Raw genomic sequence first — 24260 nt, 5'->3', positions numbered from 1 at the left:
GTGGTAGGCATGAGATAAGGAAAAGCCAGGGAGGAGATTCAGGATAGGTCTCATAAATTATAATCTGATATGAGAGAAAAGAAAGGTATATAAATTTCTGAAATACATGCACAAAAGTGACATACATCATAAAGCAGGGATCCGCAAACTTTTGTTAAAAGGATCAGATATTTAAGGCTTGCAGGCAATATAGTCTGAGGCAGACTACTCAGCTTTGCTGTTGTCCTGCAAAAGTAGCCACTGATGGCACACAAATGAAGGGGGTAGCTGTGTTCTAAAATAACTTCATTTAGGGGTGCCTGGCTGGATCAGTTGGAAGAGAGTGAAATTCTTGATATCAGGGTCATGAGTTTGAGCCACATGTTGAGTGTAGAGATTACTAAAAATAAATAAATAAACAAACTTAAAAAAAAAACAATAAAACAACTTTATTTATAAAAACAAGCACATGGTTTGCTGGCCACAGTTTGCTGACTCTTGCCATAAAATAACACAGGAATAACACTGGGGCGCATAGGTGGCTCAGTCAATTAAATGTCTGCCTTCAGCTCAGGTCATGATCCTCAAGTCCCACATCAGGCTCCTTGCTCAACAGGGAGTCTGCTTCTTCCTCTCCTTCTACCCCTTCCCCCTGCTCGTGCTATCTCTTGCTCTCTCTCAAATAAATAAATAAATAAATAAATAAATAAATAAATAAATAAATAAAGGCTTATTAAAAAAACACCACCACAAGAATGATGTCAATAAAAGATTACCAAAAGAGATTCTGCTAGCAACCTTTAGTGGCTCAGGTTGTGAGCCCCAATGTGGGGCTCCCAGCTCAGGGGGAGTCTTCTTGTCTCCCTCTTCCTCTGCTCATTCTCTCTCTCTCAAATAAATAAATAAATCTTTAAAAAAAAGGAAAAAAGCTCAATATTCATTTGAATACTGGTAACGGGTACAGTGCTTAAAATAACCTAATTAACCTTTTTCTTGGCCATATAGGTTCTTTATGTCATTCAGGTGTTAAGCCAAAGTTTTCTTCACAGATAGCAGATAATAATTAACTTTAATTCAGTCTTGATGAACAACAAATTCAGAATGAATTTTTATAATGATGTAATTCTACAGTGATTTGATTAAATCCACAAGGCCAGGGGGAAAATGATAATACAACTTAAAAAAAAAAAAGAGGCAGCTGTTAACAATAGTGAAAAAGGGGGGAAAAAAGAGCCAAATCTACCTCTGAGATCATCCACTTCTCTATGGTTTAAACCATATTATTTGTATCCCAAAGCACTCCTAAATGATAAACAGTGAGCCATAAATACCATATTACTCCAGAGATAGAGAATAAAGGAAGACTTTAAACACTGGTAATGAAAAGGACTAAGAGTCCCAGTTAACTAAGCTGATGACTAGTAGTGTAGTATGGCTACTTACAAAAGAGTCAAAATGAAGGGGGCTTAGCATAGGTAAGTGAGAAGTAAGAGAGCATCATCTTTTGTTATATTTAAATAAAAGTCTGGGGATCCCTGGGTGGCGCAGTGGTTTGGCGCCTGCCTTTGGCCCAGGGCGTGATCCTGGAGACCCGGGATTGAATCCCACATCCGGCTCCTGGTGCATGGAGCCTGCTTCTCCCTCTGCCTATGTCTCTGCCTCTCTCTCTCACTGTGTGCCTATCATAAATAAATAAAATAAATTAAAAATAAATAAATAAATAAATAAATAAATAAATAAATAAAAGTCTAGTAATTTTCAAATGGAATACTCAATTTAAAACCTAAGGACTAGGGATCCCTGGGTGGCACAGCGGTTTGACGCCTGCCTTTGGCCCAGGGCGCGATCCTGGAGACCCGGGATCGAATCCCACGTCGGGCTCCCTGTGCATGGAGCCTGCTTCTCCCTCTGCCTCTGTCTCTGCCTCTCTCTCTCTCTCTCCCTCTGTATGACTATCGTAAATAAATAAAAAAATTTAAAAAATAAAAAAATAAAAAAATAAAACCTAAGGACTACAGAGAAGACAACAAAAATATTTTAAAGACTTTGAAAAATAAACATGGTAAGATTGCTAGATTACTGCTAAGAAAATTAAAGACAGACTTGATAACTATTTTCAGGTTGTAGATTGTTTCACCGTAACTAGTTAAGTCTCTGATCCTTAGTCCTCTATTAGTATAGTCAGCTATACTAATTTCTCCTCATAATCAGCACCATACAGGTAAGCCAAAGGCTAAAACAAGTAGCTCATCACTAAAATGAAAAAAGAGTCTTGGGTGATTTGGGAACTCCTGGCTTTCCACAGTCTGCTCTCACATTTCCTTACTCATCCTCTATACCACCACTAGGGCCCATCTGACAAACTGAGCACAGCTCACATCCTGTTCCCCCCACTTCTATGCCTTGTCATCTGTTGCATTCCCCACCTGAAATGATCATTCTCCCTTACTTCTACCAGCTGAAATTCTCTCTGCCTCAAGGTCTAGCTTGAATGCCACTTTCTCCAGGAAGCCTGTCTGGTTTCTCCCACCCAGAACAAACTTTCCCTCTCTGTATTCTCCCAGTACTTTTCTCCTGATACTGCTATATAGTTTTCCAATCCTGCTTTTTATTATAACTATGCATGTGCCAAACTGTGTCCCCCAATAGATAAGAAACATCTGTAGGAGAGGACCTTTGTATATAGTTCTTCCTTGGGCCTCACACAATGTTTGCATTAAAATGGCACTCATTAGGGATGCCTGGGTGGCTCAGAGGTTGAGTGTCTGCCTTTGGCTCAGGGATTCTGGTATCCTAGGATCGAGTCCCACATCAGGCTCCTTGCATAGAGCCTGCTTCTCCTCCCACTGCCTATGTCTCTGCCTCTTTCTCTCTCATGAATAAATAATAACATCTTAAAAAATATATATATATAATGGCACACAATAAATATATATTGAGGTGAACTGCTCCAAGAAAATAGTCAAAGAACCACTGAAAAGTTCTTTATATCCACAGACAACTAATCAAAACCAAACTGAATTAGCAGACTGTTAGACAAGTTTTTTTTTTTTTTTAAGATTTTATTTATTTATTCACGAGAGACAGAGAGAGGCAGAGACATAGGCAGAGGGAGAAGCAGGCTCCATGCAGGAACCCAACGTGGGACTCGATCCACAGACCCGGGATCACACCGAGCCATAGGCAGATAGATGCTCGACTCCTGAGCCACCCAGGCATCCCTGTTAGACAAGTTTTAATTTAATTCTGAAATATAGAAGGCTGTGGAATCCTCCCAGGACAGCCTGTTTTTTAAACCCTTAAGCTTCTTCTTCAGCTTTGAGATGTAGATCAGTACAGCCTCAAAATCTATTCCACAGAAACTATGACTGTGCACAGACAAAAGGACAAGGGACCTGGTAGCTTTAAAAAGGTGAGGTTCACAAAGGAGGAGGGACAGACCATCATAGTAAAGCTATAGCATCAACTACCCAACCAACCATCTGTCCAAAATTAACCACAGAATACCCATATGCCATGCCAGTCAAAGTGACTGTATGCAAAGTAGCAGTATGCAAAGTGACAAGGCTAATGAGTGAACTGAGAAGGTGAATGCTATCGTTTACCTGTACAATATGACATATTCATGCCCCTGTTTTCTGGAGAGTCTATAAGCTGGTGTCACCCTAGTTATGGCAAGGAGGGACTTCAGCAGCAGCGACAGTCTGTTGTACACCGTGTAGGACACTTTAATCTCTTTATCACACCTGAGGAGCACACAGACACTATCAGCATTCGCCTACTCAACTCACATAAAACCAAGAACAGAAATGCAACGGATATAGAGGTGTTAGTTATGCTCTGTCTAGTGACTGAGAGTCATCTGTTAGCCTTATTCATAAATTCTGATAGAATGTAACCTGCTTTGCAGTCCACATAACACCTTTCACAGAGTATTACAGTTAACAGAGATGACTGCAAATTAAGTGTGGGAACTGTATTAAGATTAAATTTATCATGAAAACATGTTCTGAACTAAAAGCGTAATCCGAGTTCTTTGTCAGTTTAACAGATTATTGAGGAAAGCTAAAGTTTCACTTTTCTGTGCACTAGATTCAGGCAGATAGACAAAAGGCACATCCTATTTTTTTTTTTTTAGATTTGAAACAGTTTTCTAAGAAATAAAGCTACACACTTAAAAACAGTAATTCAACACTGCAATTATATTACTGAAGGTGCAAACAGTTTCAATATACTATCTTGGGAGCTGTCTACCTCTAAACATTTAATAGGAAATCTGGAGAAAAGTGTTTGGTACTAAAATTTTAGACTATAATCTGGCAATTACTTTCTATTTGGGAAAGAAAAATAATGCCCACACCCTACAGACTTATTAATATATTTCTTTTGATGTGTTGCTATTTCCTTTATTTTCCTACATACTGTTCTTGAAAACTGAAGCTTAAGACAGGAAGTAACCTAATCTGTCTTGAAGGAAGAAAATGGAGAAGAAAAATAACATGCATTTCCAATCCATGACCAACACAGAGTTTAAAAAGGAGTAGTGAGGGGAAATCGTATTGGATGTCTGCCACACAGAAAACAGACAACACAGAGCAGTCATGTTACAAGAGCTCGCAAGGGATTTAATCAGAGAACTATCTGTACTCTGGGAAAACAACAAATCGTTTTCAGTCTTTTCTCTGCTCCTTTCCCTGTGGTGTCTAAGTCTCGCTGGATTGACCCTCCTGCTGAAGGTCATCTCTGTGACTGGGCTGGAAGCCAAGCATGAAGCAAACTGTAGCAAAGACCTATTGGCTTTGTCAAGTGGAAGAACACCCTCCATGACTGATAACAAAGCCCTGTTTTTCACATGATGTCATCTGCTTTATCCTCAGCTACAAAAACCACAGACCCTAAGACAGAGCACTTACTTTTCATTCATTTCGAGACACCAAATTTCTAGTTCCATAGAATCTCCCTGTAGATGGGACAATTGAAAGATATTTCAGTTTCATTTTTAATTACTTTTTAAATTATAAAGCACTATACAATCACTATAAAATATTACAAAAGATAAAGGGAAAAAATCAATTTATAATCCAATTAGCCACTTAAATAATGTCAGGGGCGCCTGGCTGGTTCAGTCAAAAGAGCATACAGCTCTGGATCTCAGGGTAATGAGTTCAAGCTCCACATTGGGTGTAGACATTACTTAAATAAACTTAAAAAAATATCAAATGTGAGATTATAGTATATATATTATTTTTACATTTTCATTAATAAAAACATGAAATTTTCCTTATAATTAAAAATTCTACACCATTTTTAATGGTTGCATATTATTCCATCATATGACTGTCATTTCATCCAATCAGTCTCCCCATACATGGACATATAGGTCATTTTTAATTTTTCACTACTACAAACAACATTGTAATAAATAGCCTTGAGATTAAAACTTCGTCCTTGCCCTAAATTAATTTAAGACAAATTTCCAGAATTAGCATTGTTAAAGAGTATTCATGCTTCTAAGACTTTTGCCATGTATATTAAAATTGTTCTTCAGAAAGGCCAATACTTCTGATGATGGAGAGAGCCTTTCCTTCCAATCTTATAGGGGATATTTTTAGGTGACACCCACTATTAAGGAATACCTTAACAAGTTCTTCACTTAAAAATCTTTTTAGCTGTGTAATGGTCTTTAGCCAAACTGTTCAGTCTTTCTCCAGTACTCTGAACAGACTTAGTCTAGTGAGTGGGGAAGAAAAACAGATAACTAAAGCCAGAATCCCTCAACCCTATAACACTCCTGTGTGCCACTTATTAAAAAAGACAGTCATACTTTTGAACATAAGTAACCTTATTACCAATCAACTGGAAATAGGCTATTCTTTTAGGTTCGGGATTAGTCTTGGGTTAGTTTGTGGAATAGAGAACTTACTTGTTCTAGATCAAATTTAAATATATATCCTAAATATATAGCATTTTCATCACACTGTCATTTTTAAATCACATCATAAAATTTTAATTCCCCCTGCTTCCCAAAATCAAGGGAGGATGAATAGTAGGAAGTATCCAAGACAAGTTGATGTAGTTTGTCTAGGACAAGTGGAACATTTTATACTCAGATTTCACCTGGGAAAGAAAAGAGTTCTAGGGATTCCTTTAGGACTCCCTATGGATCACTAAGGAAAATAATTCATAGTATAAATTGGCAATTCAATAAAGAAGAATAGGAAATTTTGTTTTCTGGGGTGCTAAGGTTTCCATGGAAGTGCTGACATCATTCATTCAACAAAATTCATTGACAGCACACAATGGGCTATCCCAGACACTGCGCTAGGCAGAAGAGATGATTATTTATTTATATCCTGCCTCATTTGAAAACAAATTTGAAGAACCACAAATAAATAAGATGTGACATAATTGCTGACCTCAAGAATAAAAGTGTAAAAAACAAACAGGAACATGTAATGATTTCCTACTATAAGTCATGTTAGGTACTTTACAAATTAGGGTTAAATGAGAAAATATAATAACCCTTCAAGACTATGAAGTGTCATGTTAGTTTGGTGCTGGTTATGGGGTTGGGGAGAGTTAAGTAATTTGGCCAAAGTCACTCGCTGGAATCTGAACTCGGGTCTGTGTAGCTCCAAAATCCAACTGCCTTATATTATACCATGCAGCTTCATAATCTTGTCATGGAAACAGATTAATAAACATGCAAGTAACAGTATCTGTCTTGATCTTGATGTGAAATAAGGCAAGTAAAGATATATCTAAAAAAAATCACAATACATGAATTATACTTTAGAAACAAAGGAAACAAAGTACATGGTTAAGTCTAAGGAAAGTAGTCACCTCTCCCACTAGAAAGAGGGGGCGAATTTTCAAGAGCACATTAGTCCTGAAGGATGAATAGAAACATTTCATATATAGTTGACACATAAGAAGGATAAAGAGCCTATTCCAAGTATTTGAGAGAATAAGTACAAAAAGCATGACTTCCTCAGAGAATGATAAATTCAGAAAGGGAAGAGGCAGGAATGAGGCTGAGTTGGAAATGAAGTATGAAGAGCCTTGAGTATCAAATGAAGACACCAACCTGGCCATAACCTTACCTCAGATGTCTTGAGAGAGATCTCCACACACATCGATCTCCCGACTGCAGGCAACTGCCCGGCCAGTGCCTTTTTTGCTTCATGTGTAACCTCTGGGATGTCTTTGATTGCTAAATTGAACTAGAAAACAAATGGCACTTTGCGTCAAATACTCACAAGGAACATCACGGAAACATAAAACAGTAAGATGGTTATGTTGGGTAATATAGGCATTGCTTTGGGTAGATTAAGGACACTCATTCATTTCTCCCTTGCCCAGAAGAGATATCCTGCATCAGAGCCCCAAAACTCAGGTTGAAAGAGCAAATGACTTATTTCAAAGATAAGTTAACAAGGTATTTTTGTCCTCTAAAGACAAAGTTTTTCACCTACTGCAGAAGAAAGATGAGAACTAAATAAACCTAGGACTAACATTTGATGAAGAACATACTTTCCAAGTGAATGGATCAAATGGAATTAGATATTTTAATGTTATGGTTTAGTAATACTATAAATAGTATTCTTTACTACTGCACTATGATTCCTTATGACAAACACGCCTTAACAAAAAACATGAATTTTACCCAATCTGAACCCGTTGGGGATGAAGACGAACGAGTACAAATCTTCTCGCCAAGTCGAGCCTGGACAATCACTTGGACAGTCTAAAAAAAATAAACAAACAAAAAAATCAAAGATGAGTCTTAAATTGATTTGACTTGCAATCAGAGTTAACACTCTGAATGCAGGGTTAAAAAGACGCCAATGACCATAACTATACTTTTGGAAAGGCTAAGATTTTAAAATTCAAGAACATAGTAAAAAAATGACACAAAAATAATACTGTAAATATTTCTGAGGGCAAAATGTCAATCAGTTGGAGGAATTTTAGTTCAAGGCTTGGGATCTGTAATATGTAATAGTCTCACATGGCAGAAGGAAATTTGCACATGGCGGCTCTGACTTTCATAAAGAAACAAGTCCAACCGTAGGTTTAAATATTCACTGGCGTACACTTATGTAATCATAGTAGATTTAAACCAAGGATTCCACAATTATTCATATCATTTGGCCCATATGGCAAAAGTCTCCCAACTAATTTTACAACCAGAATCTACTGCATAGATTGTTTTTTACATGGCAATCGTGAGAAGAAGGAATGATAGAGGTGGAAATGATTTTTAGATTTAGGAAAATATAACTTCTAAAGCATTCAAAATTCAGTTTTAATTCCACATTTACCCAGAAGGGAACAATAAATGGAAGTCAGACATTTCAGAGTTAGTTGAAGCTTTGGGAAAGATGCCCAAAATGCTGTCCATTCCAGGCCACAGTCTTTGTTTCCACCCCGAGGGAACATACTGTGCCAATAACCTGGCATAATAGTTTGACATTTCTGCAAACAGCCTTGCAAAAAGAAAATTTTTTTTGAAAAAGTAGCTGTGGAAAATTGGAAGCTACTTTTTAGTTACACCCCCAGTACCGCCCCCAAACTTCACAGTTTGGTTTACAACAGACAGAAGTATCCCTTAAAATGGGCAAGCTGCAAGCTGTTATTCTGTATTTCCAAAAAGGGAGAAGCACGGAAGTTATTTCTAACAGTTCTGAGCTCAAGAGAATAGATATATTACCTTGAGGGCAAAAAATTTAATAAACTTGTCCAGGTCCTTTCTGTCCTGGGAATTGAGATCAGTTTCCATTGCCTATAGGAATCTAAAATAGAAAAAAAAAAAGTGTTGAAAAATGTGACTAATATCTTTTAAAATTCAAAGAATACAGAGATGGTATTGTCTAGCTGTGCAAACAGTCATGTGGGAGGAAAAAAATTTCCCCCTAAGATACCAAAGTGAAAAATATTAAGATACTGCCTTTTGAGGAAAATAAATTCCACACAAAGAACTAAAATCTAAGGACCTAAACAATATAAGGACAAGCCATTGTACCTGCATCTGAAACTTTAAGCTTTTAATATATCTATTTTAAAAAGTTCTACTACCCACCATACTGAGGACTAAATTTTAACAAGATAAAAACTTTGTTAAAACATAAAATGAGGGGCACCTGAGTAGCTCAGCTGGTTAAGCGTCTGACTCTTGATTTCAGCTCAGGTCATGATCTCAGAGTGGTGAGACTGAGCCCTGTGTCAGGCTCCACACAAGCTTTGAATCTGCTTGGGATTTTCTCTCTCTCCCTCTGCCCTCCCCCTTCTTACACACGCTTTCTGTAAAATAAATAAATTAAAACAAAAAGAAGAAAGAAAGAAAGAAAGAAAGAAAGAAAGAAAGAAAGAAAGAAAGAAAGAAAGAAAGAAAGAAAGAAAGAAAAGAAAGAAAGAAAGAAAGAAAGAAAGAAAGAACCCCCAAAACCAAACACAAAATGAGATCATTTGTACTCCTTCAAAAGGGCACTAAACCAATTTAACTTTTGGGGGTTTATGGACCCCTTTTGAGAGTCTGATAACAAGACAAGCCCTTTCTCTAGAAAACTGCACATACATAGAAAAGTCTGGATATAACTTCAGGGAGTTCATGGATTTTATGGGGCACACGATAGATCCCTCAGGTTGAGATGGTTTGAGATAGGGCTGGTATGAGGAAGAAAGCATTTAGGGAGAGAAGAAATGAACAAAGAGTATCAGCAATAGAGAGCAAAATGGATTTGGAATTATTAGGTATTCCAGTTTTCCAAAGGACTGTGTATGGATAGGGAAATAGTATGGCTGGTTGGGGCCACAGCATGAGAATCTTAAATGCAATGCAAGCCTCATCTGTACCTAATACAACAGATACGAGAACTCCTTTAAGACTTTTGAGGAAAAGAATTAGTACAGAGAACTAGCATCATCTGAATGGTGCTTTAGAAAGATAGCTTTGCTGGCATACTGTAGAATAGTTTTCAGTAGGAAAAGCAGAGAGACCAGTTAAATCCTTGGCAATAAATGCAGGCTTGTGGTCAAGGCTAAAACTCTAGTACAGACACAGTTTGGAAATAGCACGGATGGGAGATATTTTAAAGGAAGAGCTGACGGGATTTAAGGATTGACTACAAAAAGTTTAACATGGTTTCAGTTAACAATAAACAGGGAAGCCAGAGGCAGAGCTAGTTTTAAGTAAAGGGATAAACAAAAGAAGAGTTGAAACAGGAAATTTTAAAAATTGAGAAATATACCATACACAAAAATAAATTCAAACGGATGAGAGACCTAAACGTGAAACAGGAAACCATCAAAATCCTAGATAACACAGGCAGCAAGCTCTTTGACATCAGACATAGCAACCTATTACCAGAGAACATCTCCCAAGGCAAGGGAAACAAAAGCAAAAATGAACTACTGGGACTTCATCAAGATAAAAAGCTTCTCCACAACAAAGGAAACGATCAAAACTAAAAGGCAACCTATGGAATGCAAAAAGATATTTGCAAATGACATATGATAAAAAGGTTAGTATCCAAAATCTATAAAGAACTTATAAAACTCAACCCCCAAAAAACAAATAATCCAGTTAAGAAATGGGCAGAAGACACATTTTTCCAAAGACATACAGATAGCCAACAGACACATGAAAAGCCACTCAACTTTAGTCTCATTAGGGAAATACAAACCAAAACTACCATGACGTATTACCTCACACTTATCAGAATGGCTAAAATCAACAACACAAAAATCAACATGTGAGAATGTGGAGAAGGCAGAACCTTCTACGCTGTTGGTAGGAATGCAAAATGGTACAGCCACTCTGGAACACACTATGGAGGTTCTTCAAAAAGTAAAAAATAGATCTACCCTACGATCCAGCAATTTAACTAGTAGGTATTTACCCAAAGATACAAAAATACTGATTCAAAGGGGTCAATGTTTATAGCAGGACTATCAACAACAGCCAAATTATGGAGAGAACCCAAATGTCCATCAACTGGTGAATGTGAGAAGAAGTTGTGGGATGTGTACATAAAAGATATACAAAAAATATACTATATATATACACACTATATATATATATATACATAAACACATATATATGCACAATGGAATATTACTCAGCCATCAAAAAGAATGAAATCTTGCCATTTCCAATGATGTGGATGGAGCCAGAATGTATTATGCTAAGTGAAATAAGTCAGAGAAAGACAAATAGCATATGACTTTACTCATGCAGAATTTAAGAAATGAAACAGATGAACATAGGGGGAAAAAGGACAAAGGCAAACCTAAAACAGACTCTAAACTATACAGAACAAACTGAGGGTTGCTGGAGGAGAGGTGCGTAGAGGATGGGCTAAATGGGTGATGAGTTTAAGGGAGGGTACTTGTGATGAGCACTGGGTGTTATATATATATGATGAATCACTAAATTCTACTCCTGAAGCTAATATTACACTATATGTTAACTGGAATTTAAATAAAAACTTGAAAGTACAAAAAAATTAAAAATAAAAAAATTAAAATGAGGTGTAACTTACATGTAGTGAAATGCACAAATCTTGGATGTACAGCTCAAGAAATATCTTGTTTTCATTTCTATTTCAACAGATAATTTTGTATGTATACATCCATATAACCACAATTCAGATCAAGTAACCATTATTCTGACCTCTATCATCATAGATCAGTCTTATCTATCTTGACAAATCATTCCATTTATTTAAATGGAATCAAACAATATTAGCTCTTTTGTGGGTAGTTTCTCCCTTATTCAAGATGCCTGCAAAATTCATTTATAATGCTGCATGTAGCACTTTATTATTTTTTCATTGCAATGTAGCACTCCACTTTATGAATATGCCACAAACTATAAATTAACTATAAACGATAAACATTTGGGTTGTTTCCTGTTTTTAACTATTATATTTTTACACAAGTCTTTTGGTGGATATAAACACTCATTCCTGTCAGATGTACACCCAGAAGTGTTAATGCTGGGTCACAAGGTACACATATTTAATTTTCTTAAGACATGTACAGTCTTCCAGAATCTCTACCAATGTACACTATCATCAGCAGTGTATGAGAGTTCCAGTTGCTCCACAGCTCTACCACTACTTGATACTACTAATACTTTAATTTTAGCCATCCTGGTAGGGGTGTGGTAGCATCTCATTTAATCTGTATTAAACAATGTTTAAATTAGTGATTAAATGATCAGTGAATCTCTCCTACTAGCCCCTTTTCATATGTTTACTAGCTATTTGGAAATCCTCTTTAATGAAATACTAGTTCAAGCCTTTTGCCCATTTAAAAAATTAGGTTATCTTTTTTTACTGAATTGTAGAAGTTTCTAAAATATATATAGTGGATATAAGTAACTTTGTTGGATATGCACTATAAATATCTCCTCCCAGTTGTGTCTTGCCTTTCATATGGCATCTGTTTCTTTTCATGAGAGTCTGAATACACTAAAAGATAAAGGCCAGACTACATATATAAAAATGGAGCTCTGACCCCTAACCTGCAGGAAGCAGCCCAGGAAGGAGGCCAAACTAATATCTCTACTCTCTAGCCTAAGAAGCCAACCTACTATCTACTGTAGCCAGTCAAGAAAGTCAGCCTATCTCTAGACTAACTAGTCCAGGATGCCAAACAAAAACCCCTATAAAAACTGACCTCAAACAGTCAAGATTTGATTAATAACTGACAGTTTCCCTAATTTTTGTCCTTGTTTCCAACTTTGCAGCCAAAGAAAACCAAATATGTATCCATAAACAACCACATGGGATGCCCTCACTTGTAGTTAGGCTGCCTACAGCTTTCCCGTGCCAATAACCCCAAATCAGGACATATCTGAAGCTTTCCCTTTCTTCCACTATAAAGCTTCCCACTGTTCTACCTGCTTTTGAGTCTTTGCTAATGCAAGTGATGGCAGCTAACTCTCCTGCTATGACAAGCTCTGATTAAATGGCCTTCACCTATTCTCATTTTGTGATGTTTATTCCACATTAAAAACAGCCTTACTGAGGTATTACTGAGGTATCAACAATATATGGGAAGTGTAAGACATGGGTAAGCTTTTTTTTTTATGACTGTATGTATGTATGTATGTATTTGAGAGAGAGAAAGAAACAATGAGCCAGGTGGAGGAGCAGAGGGAGAGGGACAAGCATACTCCCAAGCTGGGTGCAGAGTCTGATACTCATAACCCTGGGATCACAACCTGAGCCAAAATCAAGAGTCAGATGCTAAACTGACTGAGCCATCCAGTCACCCCAAGATGCAGTAAGTTTTGACATTGTTTTTTTTTTTTTCAATTTCACCTGTTTTCTTTTTTCTTTTATTTTTAATTGGAGTTCAATTTGCCAACATATAGCATAACACCCAGTGCTCATCCCATCAAGTGCCCCCCTCAGTGCCCGTCACCCAGTCACCCCCACCCCCCGCCCACCACCACCAGTCCCCTTCCACCACCCTTTGTTCGTTTCCCAGAGTTAGGAGTCTCTCATGTTCTGTAAAACCATTACCACAAAATAGTGAACATACCTCCACTGAATTTCCTCATATTCCTTTGTAATCCCTCCTTCTAGCACCTCCTCAATGCCCCATCCCTGTGTAACTGCTACTATGCTTTCTATCACTACAGATTCCTAACTGCATTGTCTAGAGTTTTATATAAATTAAATCATACAGTATGTACTCTTTGGCTTCTTTTGCTTAGTATAATTATTCTGAGATTCATCCATGTTGTGCTCTATGTTCATAGTTCATTTCTTTCCATTGTTAAGTATTATCCTCTTAAGGAGTGTTTTGACTAACAGAGGTTCTTAATTTTACTAAGTCCAATTTCTCAACTTTTTTTTTTTAGCATTTATTTGTGCTCTGTTGAAAAATTTTTTGCTGATCTCAAAGTCATGAAGATCTTCCACATTTTCTTCTAAAAATGTTATTGTTTACCTTTCATGTTTACATCCATAATCCATTGTAAATTAATTTTTCTTGTGGTAGAAGTTTGAGATCGAGGTTATTTTTTTTAAAGATTTTATTTATTTATTTGAGAAAGAGTGAGTGATTGAGAGTGAGAGCCCAAGTGGGGAGAGGGGCAGAAGGAGAAGTAACTCCCCACTGAGCAGGGCTCAGGATCCTGGGACTCCAGGATCCTGACATGAGCCAAAGCCAGACACTTATTATTTTTTGAAAATCAGTTCAGGTTATTTAATAAGTTGAATTAGAAACACCAGAAGATCCATCTGAAAATGTCCAATTTATAAGTAATGGCAATGTTAAGACTGAGGTTAAAGTTGGAGAAAGACGTAGATATTCTCCAAAAGAAGAAACAGTTTAAAAACTATAGCAGTAGATGAAATCACCATGGAAGATACCAAGAAAATAACAAAGGCCTCAGGAAGACACTGACATAAAAGAACCATAAGGAGAACTGTCAGAACTTACCAGAGAAATAGGAAGCAAAAGATTTCTGAGCAGTTATCACTGAAATTGAGGGAAAATAAGTTTCAAGATTGAAGGGATGGTCAAATAATATAAAAGTTCTTGTGGAGGAGGCAAAACTTTACCTCTACCCCCTCAGGTTTTCAGCTGGGCCTCTTTAACAAATACAGATTAATAAGAGAAAACCAGTTTATCAACACCTGCAGTGCACATCTCACAAGAGAAACCTCAATAGAAAATAATTCAACAGGGCAGCTTATATGGTATCTTCAACTAAGAATGATGAAAGTGTAGAGAAATGACAAGAAAAGAAAAGCAGTTCTAGGCTTCTAAGGACAGCAAACTGTGGGAAGGAAAATATATGGGAAGAAATTAACAGAGTAAGGTTTGTTTGCAAATTCCACAGGTGTCCTCTCTGGGCTGGTAAGAGTCTGCCTCTAGGAAAAGGAGAATTTATATCTCCCCTTCAGGCAGAAAAGTGGAAGGTATAGAAAGGTTCTCCTGCATTTGCTGCTTAATTGCCTTCAGATCAAAATAATTTTTATGTCAAAGAGGAATAATTTGGTGTGACACATTCTGGTTTCCTTCATTCTCAAGGAGAGAAAAAGGCCACTGGACTTGGCATCATGTTGCTAATGACCTTTGAGAGGATTTCTTAGAGTGATGGTGCTTCAGCTGGATTCTGAGAAGTTAGACAGGAAGAGATCTCATGCTGCTGTGATTGGGATCCCTGGGTAGCGCAGCGGTTTGGCGCCTGCCTTTGGCCCAGGGAGCGATCCTGGAGACCCCAGATCGAATCCCACATCGGGCTCCCGGTGCATGGAGCCTACTTCTCCCTCTGCCTGTGTCTCTGCCTCTCTCTCTCTCTGTGTGACTATCATAAATAAATAAAAATTAAAGAAAAGGATTTTCTCTATTGCACAGGGCTATCGAGCAAATTTATGGGGCAAGGGGGAGAAACCAATGAAGGAGAAACAAAACACCTGAGAAGAAATGACTGCAGACTCAGATGCCACAGTAGAGTTCACTGTGATCAAGGACAGGTTAGAGCCTAAGTGATCTAAATTATAACGGACTTCTCTTTTGGAGCCTACCATTTGGATGTTTGACGGCATTTGAAACATACACCCACCTTCAAACCTTCCTAATTTTGGTTAAAAAGAATGCAAATGTTATGGTAAAAACAAAATGCCTTTTCAAGGGTTAAACCACACAAGGCTTTGAAGCAACCACAGCAACAGATCTAAGATAAGAATAGTGCTGGAGGATTGTACTGCCCTTACTTTGTACTGAAGTGGGGAATTGTGTTCCCACCACCAGAACATCTACCAATGCAAACATAATAGCACAATGATTCTTGTGATTTTCTGTATCTGGTAAGCACTAAAAAGATTATGTAACTAGAGTTATTGGCCAAAAGGGGTGCAATCTCCATTGGGTAAAAAGTTATCTACGGGCATCAGAGCTTACTGTTCCCTTAGGCTTAGCCAATCAAGCAGTTAATTCATTCTTTACAATATAAATGTTATATAAAGTTTACCCTATGCCTTGCTTTTAGCAAAATCCTTTCTGAGTGTTTCAAGTAATTTAAAGGGAAATTTGGAACAAACATTAAAAAGAGATCTACAATTGAATTCTTTCCTTTTTTTCCGCCCTTTACCAATACTAGCCAGTTACTAAAGCCTTCAAGTTCTTGCTTATACAAAATCCTTTATATGTGCGACATTTTCATTTCCAAAGAACCATCTTAATCCAGGTCTCATTTCTTATCTGGAAGAGACTCATTTGGTTAGTTACTCTACATTTGAAGGAGATCAGGATATGCCATTCCAAAATAAGCCACTTTGGCATAAAGATTATTTTAAGCTGAAGACATTTGAGATTCAACAGATGTAGAAAGAAACCTTCTTGGGCTTCCCTTATCTGACTAAAAGCAGAAACTTCTGAAAAATGAGGACAGCCATAAATTCCCATTTCAGGTTGGCATCTACTCCGAGGAGAGATCACAAGTCCTCACTCTGGGGGAATTTCAAGGTCATGAAGAGGATGGAAATACCATTTGCACCTACCTAAACAAATATTATCACAAACTTTATTATTTCCGATTTGTTCTTCTACAGACTTGTTTGTCTTTTCTAAAGAAACTTATTTGTTCTTCCTATAAAAGCCTTTTTTCCAGGGTGCTGGCTAGCTCAGTGGGAGCACTGTGAGACTCTTGGTCTTGGGGTTATGAGTTCGAGCCCCATGTTGGGTAGAGAGATTACTAAAAATAAATAAATAAATGTAGTTTTTTTTTTTTAAGCCTTTTCTCCTAGGCCCCTTTCTCTTACTAAATTAGGCATCTAAGTCCCAAATTCTAACCACCTGGATTATTCATCACTGAGCACTCCTACAGTTGCTAGTCTCCTACGGTTGCTAGTTTCAGTCAGTTTAAGTTGCAGGCCCTCAGATACTAAACCTAAGAATGTATAGGAAAAGTTTTCCTCCCCAACACCTTCTTCTGGGTTACATTGTAAACCTCAGGAAAACTGATGTGAGTAAAGCATTATATCATTATAGTGCTCCCATGCTCCAGAAATTTCTACAAACTCCCTAGTCTGACCTTCAAGATTTCCCATGCAAAGTCAGCAGGGAAAATAGGTGAAATGATTTTGAAAAGGTAATCAGAAGCCTGCTGGCACTTTTAAGAAAGATCCTGGTCACTGAAATTACCAAGTAAATGGTGATCCAGAACCAGTGTCTAGTCCTTGGATGTATATGCTAAAAAAAAATGAATTTTATCAGTTCAGTCAAGGTTTTGAGGACAACTTCAGTCACCAGAGATAGTTTATATACCATAAATCAATTTATTATTTGAAAAATAAAATTGCTAAGTAGACCAAAAGAGAAGCTTCAAGTGATCAACATATTGCCTTTCCTAAAAGGAGACTATTTTGTGAAACTAAAATCATTTCAGATGGTTAACTGGTTATCATCCCACTATGAGGTTCATTTATCTTCCTCCACTTCAGAGGCAAGCAAATTGAAATTCCAACAAGACTCTAGAGAAGGGAGCCTAGATGACTTAGTTGGTCAAGTGTCCGGCCCTTTATTTTGGCTCAGGTTATGATCTCTGGGTCCTGGGATCTAGCTCCACATCAGGGTCTGCACTGGGCATGGAGCCTGCTTGGGATTCTGCTCCCACTCTGCCCTTCCCCCATCTTGTCTGCCCCCCACTGTCCCCTATGTACTCACTCTCGCTTTCAAAAAAATTTTTTTAAAACGATTTATTTATTCACGAGAAACACACAGACAGAGGCAGAGACACAGGCAGAGGGAGAAGCTGGCTCCCTGAGTGGAGCCCGATGCAAGACTCAATCCCAGGACCCTGGGATCATGACCTGAGCCAAAGGCCGCTAAGCCACCCAGGTGCCCCCTCTCAAAAAAATTTTTAAAGGAAGAGTCTTGAGAGACTTACTTGATAGTATATGTCTTCAACTTTCTTTTCTTTAGACATTGCAGACGTTAGTCATTGTCTAGGCACACATAATTGCCTAGAAAACTGTTTACATTAAACGTGCAGATGCCCTGACAGGGTGGGTTTTCAGACAGTGCATCAGCTGCTAAAGGATTGAGCCAAAGTAGGGCTTTTAGGTTATCACTTAGTTCAAGTCAAGGCCATCTTACCTTTTAGCATTCCAGTGTTTCAATTATATTGCAAACTCTTCTGCTAACTTTTAAATTTCTTATCCCTTTCCTGATAATGTGCTGAAATGTAAGTTAATCAGAGCTACTCACCACCTTCTTTATTAAATTTTTTGCCCTAGGGACAGAATCTAATTACCATGTATAATTTCAGATATTTACAAAAATTTCTATGTGGTTCCCACCAACATATATTTGATTATATTTATCAAGTGTTACTTTTATAAAATGGCTTAATTACATCAAAAATATATTTACACATCATAATCTTCCCACAAATACTGCTGTTCCCTCATCAACACCTATTTTCCCCAGACTCACCACTTACAGATTTTCCGCTTGAAAAATAACCTCAAATTAAGGCTTTTCTTCAAGACTTGAAACATTTAACAACACAATTTTTTTAGTGGGCCCTGAATAACAATTTCAATTTAGTAACAATCTCTGAACATTATTTTCCTTTTTTTTCTTTTTTTTAATTTTTATTTATTATAGTCACACACACAGAGAGAGAGAGGCAGAGACACAGGCAGAGGGAGAAGCCGGCCCCATGCACCGGGAGCCCGACGTGGGATTCGATCCTGGGTCTCCAGGATCGCGCCCTGGGCCAAAGGCAGGCGCCAAATCGCTGCGCCACCCAGGGATCCCTCCTTTTTTTTCTTTTTTTAGAGATCTAGAGAACACACTCATGAGAGTGGGGGAGAAGTAGAGGGAGAGAATCTTAAGCAGGCTCCTAGCTGACCTCAGAGCCTGCCATGGGGCTTTATCTCCTGATCCTGAGATCATGACCTGAGCCAAAATGAAGGGTCAGACACTTAACTGACTGAGCCACCCAGGTGCCACCATCATTTACATTAATAGAAATTCATAACAAATAACTTTTTGAGGTTCCCAAAGTATTGAGAACATGTAGATTTATACCATACTAAAATGTTTTTAACCAAGTATCAAAAGTATAATAAATAAGCAAAATGTGGTATACACACAAAAATGGAATATTATTCAGCCTTAAAAAGGAAAGAAATTCTGATATATGCTACAACATGAACTTTGAAGAAATCAGCTAAGTGAAATAAGCCAGTCACATAGCTGTATGGTAACACTTATATGAGGTACTTAAGAGTGGTCAAAATTATCGCCAGGAAGTATAATAGTGATTGCAGGAGTTGGGGAGGAGAGAATGGGGAGTTAGTGTTTAACAGTACAGAGATTCAGTTTTATAAGATGAAAAAGTTTTGGGATGGATGGTGGGGATGGCTGCATAACAACGTGAATGTATTTAATATTGCTAAACTACACACTTTAAAATGGTAAGGTGGTAAATTTTATGTTATTTATATTTTAACACAACAAAAGGAGACTATGCCATTAAATAAATTCTCCCCCCAAAATAAATAAATACATAAATAAATTCTCCTATTGTTATGTAATGGATGTAGATAATCATCAATATCCAAATACTAGGTAGAAGATTCTATAGCACTACTCCAGTTCAAAATATATAATCAACTAAGGGAAAAGCACACCTGACCAAATAAGTAGGTACTCTAGATCTTTGGCTCACTTTCATACTGAAATGCTAATTTTAACTTAAAAAAAAAAAAAGAATTCTACTTAAATAACCAGATAAACATTTAACTCAACTATCTTTCCAATCTCATTAAAAGCACAGAAATATAAAGGCTGAAAATAGTGGCAGAAAAGGAAGTAACAAATAAAAGATATCAACAAAATATGGGGGGGGGGGGTAGTGAACAGACTGGTTAAGTATAAAGCTTTCCATGCTTATGTTTATTTCTGTTCACCCCTAAAACATCATTAAAACAAGAAATGGCAGGGGCAGGAGGCTTAAAAAACATATACACACAGACCAAAAGAACAAGCATGGAGATAACAGCACCACAGTTCTGGAAGAAGAAAACAGAAGGAACAGATACTTGATTAAGCAGAGCAGAGCTGATACCCCAGCCAGCTGTTGGGGGAAACCCTAAACAAAGCAAGCTCATATAAGCCAAAGAACCCAAGAAAGGCCAAGAAATGAGTTACCAGATATCTCCTAAAGTAGAATGCCAGATGGGGCTGAATATAGGAAGATTATTTTATAAAAGTCCACAAAGAAGCAGTTAGACCCCACCCTGAGCCCTACACCCTTTTTATAACTCCACTGAGTGTAAAACTGCCCTTCCTCCCTAATATTAGAAGACTGGACATTAACTTTTTGGAAACAATAAATTAAAAAACATACTGGACTTCAATGATCAGGTCTATAACAGGCACTCTGTTATGAAGATTTACAACAGCTGTATTCTTGGGTTTTGAAAGGGGGAAAAACCCACTTTACTGATATTATAAAAATCTAATAGAAACAGAAAGGAAAAAAAGGAAATATGCAAAGGCGAGCACAATAGTAAGCAGTAAAGGAGAATAAGACAGAGTTACATCAAATCGGGTACTTACAACATCTGACTTCATTAGCTGGGGAAGCCTAGTGGAGACAGCCAGGCTGGAGTCCCAACTGAGAGGCCTGGGTAGAGTGTTCTCCCCTCAGGTGAGACTTCCAACTGAAAATCCTTTTAAGGGCTGTATTTATAGGGCAAATGATGGGGTCTGAAGTTAAACACTTGTGTTCACCTACGTGCAGTTTGGAGCAAGCTGCATTCCTATGTTATCATGCCTTGACATCTTCAAGGAGCCTGTGCCATATGTGCTTGCCTCCCCTCCCAGATTCCATTCTGGGGGGGGTCAGCCCAGTTGAGAGCAGGATGGGATATAAGACAAAATTTACAGCTCTTAGCATCCAGACTAGAAGGGCTAATTCTAACCTGGAGGCCAGCTAATGTCAACTAATCAGGCTCCCAAGGCCACTTATCCAGCACAAGTCTCGCAAACAACATTCTTTAGCCTGTCTTCGTATGTGCAGGTCGGGGTGGTCAGTTACGCAGAACAAATCACAGAAATCTCTACCATACAATATACATTCTCAGTCTCTGGAGACCCCTTCCTTCACTTGGCTTGAAAAACGCTGGCAGCCATGTTGGAAGGTTTCATCAAATGCCTGGTGATCCCTTGGCTGTCCTTTTTTACACTGAGCATATAGTACCAAAAAGACAGCAGAAAATCAGGGTATATGAGGCTGGTAAACTGGCGGGGCTCAGGGGGTCATGGAGAACAAGCTGCCCCTCCCTCCAAACTTTTTCAATTGAAAGACCCTTAGTGTCAGTATATAGAGGTTTTGTCCTCTGAGGACACTACATTTCCCCCAAAGAAGCCTCCAAGAACCCTTATCTTGCTGGAGACAAGCTTTCAATTCCCTTAGGTAAATACCAAGGAGTGCAATTGCTGGATCATATGGTTAAGAGTATGTTCAGTTTTGTGTAGGGGGATGGGTAAGATAGGTAAAGGAGATTCAGAGGTACAAACTCCCAGCTATAAAATAAGTCACAGAGATGGAAAGTACAGCATAGGAAATCCTGTCAACAATATTTTGTATGTATATCTCATTTCACTGATGACATGTGATGCTAAGTATCTTTTCATATGGTTCTTTGCCATCTGTGTATCTTTGATAAGGTTTCTGTTAAGGTCTTTGATCCATTTTTTTATTGGGTTGTGTCAGCACAAATATTATTTTCAAAATTGATTAGAATTTAAATAACGCTGTACCCACAAACCGCTTTTAGATTTTTTTCAGAGAGAAAGCACACATGCACACGAGAGAAAGGGGGTAGGGGCAGAGGGAGAGGAAGAGAATCTTAAGCAGGCTCCATGCCCAGTGTAGAGCTGATATGGAGCTCAGTCTCATGGCCCTGAGGTCATGACCTGAACTGAAATCAATAGTCACACACTCAGGGCAGCCTGGGTGGCTCAGCAGTTTAGCGCCGCCTTCTGCCCAGGGCGTGATCCTGGAGACCCGGGATCGAGTCCCATGTCTGGCTCTCTGCATAGAGCCTGCTTCTCCCTCTGCCTGTGTCTCTGCCCCTCTCTCTGTGACTCTCATGAATAAATAAATAAATAAAATCTTAAAAAAAATAGTCACACAACCGACTGAGCCATCTAGGTGCCCCTCATAAAGCACTTTTAAACTCACATTTATCATGTAAGAATCTGTAAGTCTGGGGAGCCCTGATATTAAAACTCACAATTTTATATTTACTTCTCCAACTAACAATGGGAGAGCAGAGACAATCTTTTCTTGCTATTTTTTTTCTACAGCAAGGATTTTCATATTTTCCCCAACATTGGTTTCAGAGGCAGATGTGCAATAAATGGGGGAAGGTTAATACTTCTTCAGAGTAGATTGTCAAGTAATAAGTGAATAAGGAGTAACAAAATTACAAAAATCACCATTTTGCAACTATTATGGAATAACTGACTCAAGAAAATCATTGTGGCAGTGGGGGTGGTGGGGCTCACCAGTAGATGATAAAAACCACTAAGTGACAGTTTGTTGGCAAATGAGATATTTACACAATCTTCCCACAGATTACCTATTACTTACAGAGAAGTCTAGTAAACACAGTCTTAAAGTAATGAAAGAAACATACCAACAATTGAAAAACTGACATTACATTTCTCTTGATGTGATATAGTAAAAAGGACATATCACTTATATAGCTTTCCTGCCAAAATTGTATAACCCGAATCCAACCACGAAGAAGCAATCAGATGAACTTAAAAAGACAATGCATTTTACAAAGGAATTGGCTTGTAGTCTTAAAAAATGTCAATCTTTTGAAAGACCAAAAAAAAAAAAAAAAAAAAAAAAGGTTGAAAACTATTAGAATAAAGGCAATTAAAGAGGTATGACAACTAAATGCTCGGGATGCTGGTGGCTCAGCAGTTAAGTGTCTGCCTCTGGCTCATCCTGGGATCTAGTCCCGCATGGAGCTCCCAGCATGGAGTCTACTTCTCCTTCTGCCTATGTTTCTGCCTCCCTCTGCGTGTCTCTCATGAATAAATAAAATCTTTAAAAAACAAACAAACAAACAAACAACTAAGTGCAATGCTTGATCATGGACTTTTAAAGATCTTATTTATTTATTTGAGAGAGAGTGTGCAAGTGACCATGCAGGAGCAGGGAGAAGGGCGGAGGGAGGGAGAGAATCTCAAGCAGACTCCCCCACTGAGCATGAAGCCTGAATCAGGGCTTGATCCCAAGACCCAAGTATCATGACCTGAACCAAAGCCAAGAATGGGATGCTTAATTGACTGAGCCACCCAGGTGCCCCAATCATGGACTTCTAAAAAAGTTTCTATAGGGGAGCTTGCCCGGCTTTGTCAGTAGAGCATGTGATGCTTGATCTTAGGGTTTTAAGTTCAAGCCCCACACCGGGTGTAGGGATTACTTAAAAATACAATCTAAAAGAAAGAAAGAAAATCTTTAAAAAGTTGCTTTATGGGGATCCCTGGGTAGCTCAGTGGTTTAGCGCCTGCCTTTGGCCCAGGGCGCGATCCTGGAGCCCCGGGATCGAGTCCCACATCAGGCTCCCGGCATGGAGCCTGCTTCTCTCTCTGCCTGTGTCTCTGCCTATCTCTCTCTCTCTCTCTCTCTCTCTCTCTCTCTGTGTGTGACTATCATAAATAAATAAAAATTTTTTTTAAAAAGTTGCTTTAAAGAACAGTACTGAAACAATTGGTAACATTTGGTACTGATTGTATACTAGGTAACAGTTAAATTTCCTGAATTTGATACAATTACACTTTGGTCAATGCTCCTCCTGAAAAAATACAAGTAACTTTTCTCAAGGGCCCAGCCAAAAAAAAGAAGGGGGGGGGGGAGAAATCCTATATTATATAGCTTATGACATCTAGAGACATATGCTTTCTGACAAGTAGAGCATGTGGCAAAGCATGAATGATGAAGATGTCAACGATTCATCATGAACGAAGAATCTAGGTGAAGAGTATATGAGAGTTCACTGTAAAATTCTTATAATTTCTCTGTAGATCTGATGGATTTCAAATTTTTTTAAATGAACAACAAATAAAATAAATTTTCATCAAATGGCTTATAACGGGTAGAAAACTAACTTTTACCCAGTATAAAACTTTCTAAAATTAGGTCTATCTCCTTGTAGACTCATTTCATTTTTTTTTCAAAGATTTTATTTATTTATGAAAGACACAGAGAGAGGGGCAGA

At 38.0% G+C, this 24260-nt stretch overlaps 1 protein-coding gene across 18 annotated transcripts in view; it reads right to left on the bottom strand.

Moving 5' to 3' along the window:
- The window catches only part of ATG13 (autophagy related 13), a 52395-nt gene that overhangs the window by 17699 nt on the left and 10436 nt on the right, over nt 1-24260 (bottom strand). For all 18 annotated transcript variants that reach the window (XM_077863074.1, XM_077863065.1, XM_077863076.1 and 15 more), the window contains 5 exons: nt 8693-8774; nt 7646-7726; nt 7083-7202; nt 4893-4939; nt 3585-3725 (listed from right to left, as the gene is read on the bottom strand). In XM_077863074.1, the coding sequence (XP_077719200.1) occupies nt 3585-3725; nt 4893-4939; nt 7083-7202; nt 7646-7726; nt 8693-8761 (458 nt within the window). In that variant the 5' untranslated portion in view covers nt 8762-8774. The remainder of the gene's footprint in view (nt 1-3584; nt 3726-4892; nt 4940-7082; nt 7203-7645; nt 7727-8692; nt 8775-24260) is intronic.

This window comes from Canis aureus, chromosome 21, assembly GCF_053574225.1.
Source record: "Canis aureus isolate CA01 chromosome 21, VMU_Caureus_v.1.0, whole genome shotgun sequence".
Classification (NCBI taxonomy): Eukaryota; Metazoa; Chordata; class Mammalia; order Carnivora; family Canidae; genus Canis; species Canis aureus.
This window is presented reverse-complemented; position numbering and strand designations above follow the sequence as displayed.